The sequence below is a fragment of the Trachemys scripta genome, chromosome 18 (assembly GCF_013100865.1).
Source record: "Trachemys scripta elegans isolate TJP31775 chromosome 18, CAS_Tse_1.0, whole genome shotgun sequence".
NCBI lineage: Eukaryota > Metazoa > Chordata > Testudines > Emydidae > Trachemys > Trachemys scripta.
In genome coordinates, this window is record NC_048315.1 from 22,748,861 (window position 1) to 22,761,759 (window position 12,899).

General features: G+C 61.1%; 1 protein-coding gene across 2 annotated transcripts in view; it reads right to left on the minus strand.

Annotated features, from left to right (window-relative positions):
• Positions 1–12,639, minus strand: part of ELN (elastin) — a gene marked incomplete at its 5' end in the record, with an annotated part of 47,104 nt that extends 34,465 nt beyond the window's left edge. Inside the window, 8 exon segments of one of the 2 annotated variants that reach the window (XM_034752675.1) lie at positions 3,253–3,300; positions 3,394–3,462; positions 3,598–3,666; positions 4,511–4,609; positions 5,133–5,168; positions 8,845–8,877; positions 9,498–9,563; positions 12,592–12,639. In XM_034752675.1, the coding sequence (XP_034608566.1) occupies positions 3,253–3,300; positions 3,394–3,462; positions 3,598–3,666; positions 4,511–4,609; positions 5,133–5,168; positions 8,845–8,877; positions 9,498–9,563; positions 12,592–12,639 (468 nt within the window). 2 annotated transcript variants of the gene reach the window in all.
• Positions 12,640–12,899: the final 260 nt, after the last annotated feature.

The following is a 12,899-nucleotide window of genomic DNA, read 5'->3' on the forward strand; positions in this document are numbered from 1 at the left end:
TATCTACCACTCCGCCCAGTTTAGTGACATCTGCAAACTTGCTGAGGGTGCAGTCCACGCCATCCTCCAGATCGTTAATGAGAGGGATGAGAGAACAGCAGGGCACCAGCTTCCTGGAACCCAAGCACCAGGGAAGTAAGCTTCATCTGGGGCAGGGGTGAGCAAACTACGGCCCGTGGGCCGGATCCGGCCTGTGGGATTGCCCTGTGGCACTGTGGGCCCCGTGCTGCTTTCAGCAGCGGCCGGCCCAACATCCCTGCGGCCTCTGGGCCCTTGCCTCCAGGCACCGCCCCCCGCAGCTCCCATTGGCTGGGAACGGGGAACCGCGGCCAATGGGAGCTTCGGGGAAGGTATCTGGAGGCGCAGCAAGGGAAGAGCACAGGGAGCCCTCCGCCCCCCCTCCCCAGGGGCCGCAGTGCTTCCGGGATCGGTGTGGGGCCGGGACAGGGCAGGCAGGCAAGGAGCCTGCTCTGGCTCCAATGCATGCCACTGGCACCCTGGAGCCCAAACCCCTTCTGCACCCCGCCCCCCAACTCCCTGCCCTAAGCCCCCTGCCTGCACCTTGCACCCCTTCTGCAGCCCAACTCCCTGCCCTGAGCCCCCTGCTGCACCCTGCTCCCCTGTGCACCTCAACCCCCTGCCCTGAGCCCCCTGCTGCACCCCGCACCCCTCCTGCACCCCAACCCCCTTCCCTAAGTCCCCTCATACTTCCCGCACCCCTCCTCTGCCCCAATCCCTTGCCCTGAGCCCCTTCCTGCACACCGCACCCCCTCCCTCACTCCGCACTCCCTCCCACACCCCAACCTCCTGCCCCGACCCTGCATGCAATTTCCCCACCCAGATGTGGCCCTCAGCCCAAAAAGTTTGCCCACCCCTGATCTGGGGAGACACTTCCCAAGAACACATTGCTGGGGTTTGCTGGATTATAAAAGGGAAGAAAGAGGACTTGGTTACCCATCACTTAGGGGACAAAGTTCGGTGCATGGTGGGTTCTCCTGCCTGAGGGGCCGGAGCTGCCGGCAGCTTGAAGTAAGTGGGAAAGCAGCTCAGGCAAAGATTGGAGCTTGCCAGAGTGAAGTTTTGCTCAAAGTGATTGTTGTTCTGTTTGTAACCAGACCTGCCCCTTTCCTCTGCTCATTATCACTTCAATCTCTGGTCCTATTAGTAGCCTGATTTAACCCATCTCAGTGCTGTGGGCCGAAGGGAGGTGGAGGCAGCTGCCTTGGTCATTTCTGTGCGTGGCCAGTGCTAGGGGCTGGATGTCTCGGGGGATCTTGGGTCACCTGGAAGGCTCGTTTCAGGCTGGCAGTCTGGAGGAGTTTGCTGGGGAGGCGGGCGGGCGGACTGGCGTGGCAGGGAGCTGACACACAGTCTCCTTCGCTAAGGCAGAGGGGTAACACAGAGGCTTGTGGTTCTAGGCACCCTGAGGAAAGCGTCACACCCATCCATCCTTCCCCTCCCCCACCCTCTCATTTCTTCATCTCTCTCCCTGCCCCAGTGCTCCTGGGATGGATGGACCAATTCCTGCCATCCCACGAGCACTGGGGCAGGGAGAGAGATGTGTCCCCTCTGCACGCCAGGGCTGCGCTCAGTGTCTGGGATGCACAATATGCCCCTATCCACTGGGACTTGCCTTCTTACAAGCCACACCAAGCTGGGCCATTCTAAAGCAGAGAGGGTATCTAGGTGCCTGGGGCCACATCTACAACCAGTGGACAGGGAGGAGCTTGGGAGATGGGGCCTGGCTTCAAAGGCTCTTGTTCTGATCCAGTCCAGGGGAGGGGGACTGGCTGGCTTAGGGGGTGGGGAATGGGACTCTGGGCCTTTTAGGGGGCACCAGCTCCCATCTGGCCCCTGCGGGGCGGGGGACTGGCTGGCACCAGGGAATTGGAGATGAGAGGTGGGGCTTTTCTCCTCTAGGGTGCGAATCTAACCCCCGATGGCAGTAACCAAAGACTGTTCAGGGTCTCCCGTGGCCCTGGGGAGGGGAGGGAGTCGGGCTCCTGGTGCTAGGCACTGTACAGCCCAAGCAGCCATGCCCTGGGGTGGCTCAGTGGCTGTGGGGGCAGCTTGCAGCCTTCTGAGGGCTGGTGGGGGCCAGCTCTGCAGCCGATGTCTCTCTCATGGGCAGCATTGGCACACGGGTCTCCCGGCAGGTGAGCAGGCCCAGGGGCTCCTCTCCTGTGAATGTGGAAGAGGAGCCCAGAGCACACCCCACAGTGGAAATGGCCCAGCAGGCCCCTGCTCCCACACCTGCAGGCTTGTGCAGGGCATGGGGGTGCTGCATTTTCTCACGCACACGCCCTCCCCATTAGAGCTGGGGCTCTGTGGTTACTGTGATCCCCTGTCCCCAAGAATTCCACACCCCTCTTTGCCAGGTCTGTGGCAATGCCAGCTGCCGTCTCTCACCCCGTGTCTCTCCTGCACCCCCTTCACAGCGCCCACTGAGCACTCTGGGGTTCACAGCCCCAGGCAAAGGTGGAGGTTTCCAGGGCCCTGATCATTCCCACCTCACCCCACGCCCCCAGCTCGGGGACGGGGGGAACTGCACCGGGTATCCCTGGGGATATGAACTAGACAAGGGCATTGCCGTGTTTTCCATACTACCCCCCACCCTGACATGTTTTGGGCTTTGCTGCCAGCGGTAGCCCCACACCAGTGCAGGGCTGCCCAGAGGATTCAGGGGGCCTGGGGCAAAGCAATTTTGGGGGGCCTCTTCCATAAAAAAAAGTTGCAATACTATAGAATACTATATTCTCGTGGGGGCCCCACTTGCCACCCCCGGGCAGCCCTGCACCAGTGATTTGCCTCTACCCCCACCACTGCTTGGTTTCCATAGCAGCCGCCTACAGGAGCCTGGGCCGTCTCCGCACAGAACAGCGGCACCAATTCAAATAGCCCCTCTCCACCCCACGTCCCAAACCCAAACGGCCCCTCTCCACCCCACACCCCAAACCCAAACGGCCCCTCTCCACCCCACCCCCGAAACCCAAACGGCCCCTCTCCACCCCACACCCCAGTTCCAAACGGCCCCTTTCCACCCCACGNCCCAAACGGCCCCTCTCCACCCCACACCCCAGTTCCAAACGGCCCCTCTCCACCCCACGCCCCCAACGTCCTTCCCAGAGCGAGCTGGTGGCAGTCAGGCTGGCTGGGCAGTGTCCTGACAGACTGGGGACACTGCTACTGGTGGGTCCCTTGGCCACAGACTTCATCAGCGGAGCCCAGTACCAGGGCTCGGCTACTGCTCACCTGTTCCTGGGAGCACGCCACCCGGGTACACCCCTGGAATGCCAATACCTGCCAGCCAAGAAAGGAAGAACAGTGACTGTCTGTCCAGCTGATTGGTCTCACCCTTCCCAGCCCCGCACTAACGCTTTCTCCGTCACCTACCTGGTACCTTGGCAGGTTTCCCTCCAGCGCCTACTCCTGGCTGCACCCCAGTCTGGGGCACTCCAGCACCTGCAGGAGAGCCAGAGGCCATGAGCACTGGACCAGCAGACAGCATGGCAGGCCCCTGCTCCTCTCAGGGCACGGCACGGGGCAGTCAGAGTTGTGCCCAGGGGTGGGCAAGCCCTGGACTGCAACACATCTTACCTGTGGAGACCCCAACACCGCCGGGTCCACCCACACCGCCGACTCCGCCCACTCCGCCCACACCAGCACCTGGTTACGAAAAGGAAGTGCTGAGCCATAGTGCACAGTGGGATCCCAGCAGGAGACCGGATCCCTGGGTATTTCAGGCTCAGCCCTGGGCCCAGTGCCCAGCTTCGATGGACCATATGCTCCAGGGGTGCGAGCGAAGTTCAGTCTCAGTGGGCACTCTGCTGCGGGCTTCCCCATGCTGCCCTCCTGCCAATGGGTGCCATCCAATGTGGGCTTCCCCACACTGTCCCACAGGCCGCAGGAGTGACAGCCTCTGTTGCATCAGATAGGGAGAGGCCTCCCTGAGCCTGGACAGCAGGATCCCAGCCTGTCTGGTGCCAGCACTGCACACCCAGCTCTGTGCTTCCTATGCACTGACTCCTAACTCCAGCCAGTGCACTCGGCTCAGCACGTGGCCCACGGGCACAGTCTCCACAGGGCCCAGCCCTGCCCCTTCGCCCCCAGCTCTCTACCCCACCCCCTGGGCCAGCTCTAGCCCAAGAGACCAGCGCCTCTTGTTTGCCGCTTCACACCTGGCTGGAGACCAGGACCTACCCCAGAGAAGGCAGGAACCCCAGGGCTCATGGCAAGAGAGCCAGGCAAGACAGCAAGGTAAGGGCAGCAGGGGATACCTCTTCAAGCCCAGGGCATGCCAGCTTTGCCAGACCAGGGGAGGCCTGAGCTCCTGGTCTGGCTGCGGTGCCAGGTTCCAGGGTGTCTGGCGATGCCTATCCCAGTGCCTGTCCTAAGCCGGCTTGCAGATGAGTGCAACTGGTGCGTGGCAGTGGCAGCGGGCACCAGGGAGGGGCAGGGGCATGCAGGCACCCTGGATCAGCCCCTGCAGTAGAAAGTCATGTGCGCTCACCAGCTTTGGCAGCAGCTTTATAGGCTCCCAGCCCAGCCCCTGGGTAGATGCCGCCTGGGTAGACGCCTCCTGGGTAGAAACCTGGCTGGACTACGCCACCTGCCAGAGAGAAGGAGAGTTAGCTGTGACCCGGGAGACTCCAGCTCCATGGGCTGGGGGGATTCACGCCCAGTTAAAAGATCCCAAGATGCTGTGGGGCATCCAGCTGTCCTGTGGCTCCCCGAAAGGGGGGCTCCATCCCTGCCCCATGTGCTTGTGCCTGTGGAGTGGGCGCCAGGCCTGGAGTGCCTGGCACAATGGGGCTCTGACCCTGATGGGGGGGCTGAGGCTGAATCCCCATTGCTCAAGGCTGGGAACAGCCCCAGCTCCCTGGGCCCCACAGCTGCGAAGAAGCCTGGCTCCCCAACCCCCACGCACTGCAAGGTTGTCCAACCTCCTTGGCAGCCTTGCACATCTCAGCGCCTGTCTCTGTGGCTTGGGCAAACGGGGATCAGGAGAGGCGCACAAGGATCTGCAGTGTGCGCTGTATGCAAGGGAGTGCCCTGGGTGAGGGGTCCCATGCCAGCCCCTCCGGGGCAGGGCTCAGCTTCCCCAGAGAGCCCCTAAGAGTCAACACACTCACCTGGCTGCAGGCCAAGTGTGCCGAGTCCCCCGAGGCCTGGAAAGAGAAGCTTGGTGAGAAGCACTACAATCACACCCAGCACCATGCCAGGGGAAGGCCAGAGAAACCCTCCACTAACACAAGTCCCAGACGGTGTCGTCTGTGTGGGTGTGAACGGTTCTAGCCCATTCAGCCACGCTCAGCTGGAGCCAGTCGGGAGGGCCCAGTGGGAGCAGCCTGTTCTGCCTCTCGGAGAGGCAGCTCGAACACTGGCCCTTGGAACGAGAGCCATGGTGACTGCTGGAGCCTAGAGGCTCCCTTGTGCCCCGGGATTTCTCTGCCTCCTAGGCTGGGGAGAGGGAGTGACTGGGGCCAGCCCCCCTGGCTCCCAGAATTCCAGCTTTCATTTAGATAACCAGGGAGTCTCTCTCCCGCATGGCTGCCCTCGAGCGTACCCAGTGCAGGCACTCACAGGCTCATGGATCCGCAGGCCAGAAGGGACCAACTAGTCTGACTTCCTGCATAACGCAGGCCGGAGACCTGTCCCTAAATCATTCCTAGGGCAGAGCTTTTGGAAAAAACACCCACTCCTGAGCTACACATCCCCAGTGCTGGAGAATCCCCCATGCTAGGGTGACCATATTTCCCAAAGGGAAAACAGGACACCCCCAGCTGCTCGTCCGAGCCCCACCCTTTCCCCTGCAAGGCTGTTGCTGGTCGCTGAAACCCTGCTGCCCCACCCCCCCGCATGCTGGAATGCTGCCTCCCCCACCAAGCCCTCCCTCCCTCTGCGAGGGGCTGGCATCTCCACTCGCCCCCCACGTGTTCATTTGCACTGCACCCCTGAGCAAGTCGGCAAGAGCGAGCGGGACAAATGCCCACTTCCACAAAACAAGTCAGGATGGCTGGGACAGGGCTTAAAAAAGGGACTGTCCTGGCCAAAACGGGATGTATGGTCCCCCTACCCCATGTTCCAGTGGCTAGTTATTCTCACTGTTAAACATTTACGCCTGATTTCCATCCTGAATGTGTCTAGCTCCAATTTCCAGCCCCGGGAGGATGTTGGCCCTTTCTCTGCTATACTGAAAAGCCCATTGCTAAGTATGTTTTCCCCGTGGAGACATTTGACTGTGATCTCGTCACCGCTGACCCGTCTCTGTGCTCCGACACTGCGTGAGTCTGCAGAGACCCTGAGCAAGAGCACTGTGTGGGCCACCTGCCTCGCTTCCTTTCCAGCCGCCGCTGAGCTCGGGGCCTAAGGAGGAACAGCCTTGGTAACGATCTCCTGGCTGACCGCAGCACACAGGAATGGAGAGAGGCTGGATCCTTGCTTTTGGCTCCTCAATTGGGTGGGGCTTGCGGTGTGGGAGGAGCTTTGGAGAGTCACTTCCCTCCGCACATGTGCCCTGGGGTGAGGAGCTGGTGCAATGAGATGGGAAGCGCCCTAGGAGCAGGGCAGGGATAACGAGAACAGCTGCACTCTGGGGCAGGTCGAGTGGCTCCCTGCCCCGCCCTACTGTGCCCATCTGTCTCTTCTCCATCTCTCTGTGTCCCATCCCTGCCACCCTCTGGGCTCTGTCCCCCCATGCCGCAGGAGGCAGCGATGGGACTGGATCTGAAATGTTTACGAGTGTGGAGCAAGTCGCTCTGGCTCAGGACTTTGATGCCTTCCAACATCTGTGCCTAATCATCCGCTCGCTCCTCCAGACACAAATTCCACTGCCCTTGGCTGAGGGCGGCTGCCAGCACTCAGGCTGGGCCTGCACAGCTCCGGACCGTTTGGGTTTCATTACCCACAAACACAGGCCTTGTTTTTCTTTCCACACACTGAAATTGGAGATCTGCCTTGCCAGGGACACCCGCGGAGATGCAGACGGACAGGCCCAGGGGCCAATCGCATTGCTGCTCACCTAGGCTCTGGGCAGGGCCAAGGTTGGGTGGGCAGTCTGACCTGGGAGTACCCCAAAGGGGTTGGAGCCTCCTGGCCCCACTCAGACGGGCACCAGGCAGAACGGGTGATCTCCAGCCCCAGTCCCCGGGCCTGACGCAGCATTTCTCACCTGCCTCCCAACGTGCCAGGGTCCCAGCCCCCTTCCTTCCTGCCCCCTCCCTAGCAACCAGATGAGCTAGGACCCAGCTGCATGCCCCTGATCTGATGATGACACACACACTGGTCCAGCCGTCCCACTGGACAACACAGTGATGACACATGCGCTGGCCCAGCCTGGCATAGGAGAGGGCCCCATGATGAGACGTGCACAGGCTCAGTGATGACACGTGCACTGCCAGTGTCATGCCTCTTGAAGTAAGTGTGGATCCATCCTACAACAACCAGACGATTCCTCAGCAACTCCATCCACAGCTAGAGGGTGTCTCCAGGCACCATCGCAGCCTTGGGGCAGCCTCTCACCCCACAGGGTTGAAGCCATGTCTAGCTATGCCAGAGAGGTTTCTGGGAAGCACCCTGCCCAGCTGAGCCCACTGCAGGCATTGCAGGGGAAAGGCTGGGCTGGGCACTGCCATCTCAGGGACCTGAGCAGGCTCCTGGTTGCCCTATGCGGAGCCTCCTGCAGGCTGCATGTCTCTCATTGTAAATGGGACCCTCTGCCCCACAGACGCCTCCTGCTCCAGTGTGGGGTTTGCCTGAGCAAAGGCACCTGGCTGGTTGTTTGGCCTGGCACTGAATCCTGCAAGGCGGAGAGAGGCTCTGCCAGCTTTCCAGGGCACAACCTCCTGGCAGCCGCTGGGTTTGGCATGGGGCTGACATTACTGCAGCTTTACGTCTGCCCTGAGAGGGACACAACTGACTTGGAGCTCCTGAGCTCTGTCCCTAGCGCCAGGATGGCTGACTTACAGACAGACAGGGACGGATCAGCTGGGGGAGCCAGGATCCTCTCCCTGCCCTAGGGCTCTGCATGCTGCAGTTCCCCCAGCCGTTCTGGGCACCAGGGAGGGCTGGGCTCTGGCTCAGTCTCCTGGAGTTGGCATTTAACGTCAGGCTAGCTGAGGCCTGACATGCCTTCACCAGGCCTCGCTGGCAGCAGAAGAGGCTGCCTGGAACCAGTGCCCAGGGGCTGCCAGGCCCTGAACCAGGATGGTGCAGATGACCATAGGCCAGCAACTCTGCCGTGGCCTGGGCCTTCCTCTCATCAAGGCATTGGCTGCCACTCTGCCCCCTGTGGAGCGGGGACAGTGCCAACCAGGGCTCCAGCGCCACACCTCGTGCCAGTGCTCCAAGGGGTCATGGGCTACCAGCCCCAGGGTATGAAGGAGGCCAAGGCCGCCCAGCCTTTCCGTTCCCACACGAGAACCTGGTGAGTTCTCAGCTCCCAAGGTGCCCGCCGGCGTGAATCCCTGCGTTGGGCACCAGGCACGGAGAGCAGTGGTCCTAAGGCACTGGGGGAGGAGGCGGGGGCAGCTGGCAAAGCAGGGATCTACCGAGTGTGGGAGGGGGTCTGAGCTGGGGCAGTGTGATGTGCTGGCACGGGTGCCATCAGGGCACAGCGAGCAGGGCTGAGGCTGGGAGGCGAAAGGCAGCTGCAGAGGAGTCGTGTTTGCCAAGGCAGCATCCTGAGTGGTGACCCCCAATTCAGTCCCATGCAAGAGAAACAAGGGCAGCAGCTGATGGGAAACCCCTACATGTCCACGCCTGGCTTCTGCTGAGCCCTGCCCCTAGCAAATGGAGCCCTGCGCTGTCCAGCCGAGAACCCGCAGATGGGGAGACGTTCCTTACCTGGCTTGGGAGGTTTTGCTCCAACACCGAGCCCTAGAGAAAAGCAAGAGCCCAATGGATGAGTGAGTCTGGTGCTTGAAGGGAGATGCGCAAGGCGCCAGCCAGCCCCTTGCCTCGGAAGGTTGTGTCGCACAGGTGGCTGGCCTGGCACCAGCGGGATGAACCTGGCACACTGGCCATGCACCTCTGGGCAGAGAACCGCCCCCGCATTGCCCCACCGGAGAGCCAGACACATGGGTTCGAAGGCCCCACAAGGCTGGTCTCCTGGACAGTATGGGTCTGAGAACTTCCCTGACTTGATCCCTGGGTGGCTGGAGTAGAAGCTTCCAGATGTTAGTCTGCAAGACCGAAGGGCCCTCCCCCTGGAGAATCCAACAGCACCGCAGAAGAGGGCATGGGCCACCCTCTTTGGTTATGGGGGGACGCTGTAGCTCAGGAAGCAGATGCCTCCACACCAAGGTGAAGGACCCACTACAGGTGCTTCTGCACAAGGGGCGGGGGGGGGGGGCTCCCTGGGGGGAGCCGCTGACCAGTGCCCAGGAGAAGTGCTTGCTCCCAGGGACTCAGCCAGCAGAGAGCCTGCTTGCCAGCCACTGCTGCCTCGGGCCATGTAGGTGGAGACTGTGGGTTGTGTATCTCAGGGCAGTACTCACCTGCACCCCCAAGTCCAGCTCCAACCCCTAGGCCTCCTGCTCCCAGGCCTCCAACCCCAGCAGCTCCTGCAAACAGCAGCACATGCTCAGCGCCCTGCCCTCCAGCCCTGCCCGCATCACGGCTTTGGAGTAATCAGTACCTGCGGGTGTAGCCCTGAGAGCTGCCATCCCATTCTACCATGCTCCAGCCCAGAGCCACAGGAACAAGAGCCAGGAAGATGTGGGCAGCTGGTCCCCTACCAGCTTGGGGTCGGACTGCCCGAGAGAGACCCCTCTTTCCTTTGGGTAGTGCGCAGTGAAAGTTGCTGCAAGCACCCTGCTGAAGGTCACTGCCTCTGTCGGGCCCACCCCCGCCCAGTCAGGGCTGTAGGCTGTGGCTAAAGGTACGTGGCGAGACAGCTCCTTTCCAGTGCGCTCCACAGCAGGGACAGCCCGTGCTGCACTCTCAGTAGATAGTGCTGCAGAGCACAGAGTCCCACCAGCCAGAGCTGGGCTCTCAGGCCAGTGATCTGCCAGGTTCCTGGCTCTAGGGTGACCAGACATCCCGACTGTCCGGATTTTGAGCAGTTTGTCCCGCGTCCCGACCAAAGTACGGTCAGGACACCATTTGTCCCGAAATTTTGTTTCGGGTGGGTTATTTTGTTTGTTTGTTTGTTTGTTTGTTACACTCACCTGACCGGTGGGCGCCTTTTTAATTGTTACACTCACCCGTCCAGGTCTTTGGCGGCAATTTGGCGGAGGGTCCTTCAGTCGCTGACGGTCTTCGGTGGCATTTTGGCGGCGGGTGCTTCTGTCTTCGGCTGCAAGACTTATTACCTTCTGCCGAAATGCCGCTGAAGACCATCAGCGACTGAAGGACCCTCCGCCGAATTGCCGCTGAAGACCCGGACGGGTGAGTGTAACAATTAAAAAGGCGCCCCCCTGCGGCGGTCCCGATATTTTACAGTTAGCATCTGGTCACCCTACCTGGCTCCCAGAAGGACTCCAGGGGCTGGCTCTGTGCTGGGAATGCAGGCTCTGAATTCCGTCACGGCCCGGTGCAGGGGCTGAGCCCTGATCTACATAGGGATGGCAGTGCCTAGTCCAGGATTTAGGCGACCAAGTCCCAGGTCTATGCCCCACTGCAATCCACAAAGCTCCCACTCATGCCTGGAGGTGCCTAAACTCTCAGTACCTAAGTTTTGAGGGTTAAAGTTCCCTCAGTACCTAAGTTTTGAGGGTTAAAGTTCCCTCAGTGCCTAAGTTTCTGCATCTGGGTACATGTCCTGCTGCCTTCTCTAGGCACCTGACCCCCGCCTCCCGCCTAAGCCCCAATGCAAAGGGGGGAAGACAGGCATTCCTCCACCTGAGTCATGTGCCAAGCCCCATCCAGGGGGCGGGCTCAGAGGCCACCTGCCAGATCAGGTCCCATTCAAAATCCAGCTGGAGGAGTATTGGTGCTTATCTAGCGTGCTCACCTGGGATGTAGGTGACCCAGGTTCAGTTCCCATCCCCCGCAGGATCTGAACAGGCGTCTCCCAGTGCTCACCAAGGTGCTCTAATGACGGAGCCATGGGATATTCTGATGGGGGGAGGCTCCCTCCAGCTCTCCTGCTGAAGCTGTTCTATGGTAGGGTGACCAGATGTCCCGATTTTGGGGGCTTTTTCTTATAAAGGCACCTATTACTCCCCACCCCCGTCCTGATTTTTTACACTTGCTGTCTGGTCACCCTATTCTATGGGGCTAACTAATCCGAGGTTAGAGGAGGGGGTGGACCCAGGGGCTTCCACCTCCGAAGCATGTGCCCTAACCACAGAGAGTCTCGCTCTCTCTGGCCAGTGACTGGCCAGCATTAATCCCCAGAGGCACAACCATTGGGGCAGAAAGGGACAGCAAGAGAATGGCTCTATAGGCCAGTGCTTTGGGCCCCCCGGGAGGTGGGGGACCCCTGGTTCACTGACAGCCTGAGGGGGACCCACAGCAGAATAGCCCCGTGCTCTCACCCCTGGAGTAATAGTCACAAGGCGGGCTTCTCCTCCTCCAGCTGTTATGCGTGGAGCGAGGGACACACCTACCTCACGCCTGCGAGAAACCAGTAGGGGCCTGCGCCCCGCAGACTCCAGTGGAGGGCTTCCTGCTGAACCCTTCCTGGGTTGCTAGCAGAGACAGGTGCCTGTCTGAGGACACGTCCCTGCCATCGGCCGTGCCCACTGGCTAGCTTAGGTGGCTCCTTGCCCCACGTGCTGACTTTTGTGCCAAGCAGTCCAGGCACTGTGCAGGGAGCCTGGGAACCTACATGGGCTTTGTGGATTGCAGCGTGTTCCAGTGGATCCGGGCCCGAGCCTATGCAGCAACTTAGGCCTGGATGGGACCCCCGGCTGTCATAAACCAGGGGCAAGACAAAGGAACCGGGCTACAGCATGACTCATGTGACAGGGCTGGGCTACAGCGTGCCTGGCTGATAGGCGTCCTTCTGCTGTGTTACCAGGTGTCACCCTGCTGCCACCACCCCAGCTGCCTGGATTGTCCCTCAGGCACCGGTCAGGGCAGCCAGCGCACTAAGGCCAGGGCACGGCTGCTTTGCTGGGGCCTGGGCTGCGACTGTGCTCACTGAGCAGAGACAGCTCCCCCGGGTTCTGTGTCTCCCCGTCCCCATGCAGGGCCACGCGCAAGTGAGGACCAGAGCCGGGACAGGAACCAGGCTCTACCTGACTCAGCTCAGGCCCAGCCATGCCGAGCAGCTCTGCCTCTCCCCAGAGGGACCATGGCCAGCCTGCTGGAGGGGGCTGTGCGGAGGGGGGACACAGACAGCTCTGCTCGCCTGGATCCACGCCTGACTGTCCCTTGCGGGGTTCCCACCCTTGCACATGGCTCCTGCTGGCCAGATTCATCCAAACACACTCCTGTTGGGGCGAGGGAGACATTTCCTGAGCTCCCAGCCCTGGAGACCCCTCTCCCCTGGGGCCAGCACCCCCTTCTGGGACAGGCTGATATTTCCATCCACCAGCCTGGGGACCCCTCTCCCACTGCGCTCTCACTTCTCTTCCCATGCAGGGGAGAGCGTGCCCATTTCCTGCTGCTTCCCGTGTCCTGCTGGGGGGTGTGGGTTCTTACCTGGGTAATATCCTAGAGCCGGAACTCCCCCTCCAGCACCAGGCACCCCTGCAAAAGGAACAGGCAGCGTCACGCACAGCCAGCCAGGGAACACACCCGCCAGGCCCCGTCCATCCAGTAGTTGGCTCATAGGGAGCCCACAAACCTTCCCAGGAAAAACAGGGAAAGCAGGACTGCCCCTTGAGTGCACGAGTTCCGGGGCAATGTCGGGTACCAGCTTTGCTGTGGGAGAGAGCCATTCCCTGCACCCCCCTGTGCCACAGTTTGTCCATCATTACTGTGGGGAAAATGACACTGACCCGCCTTGG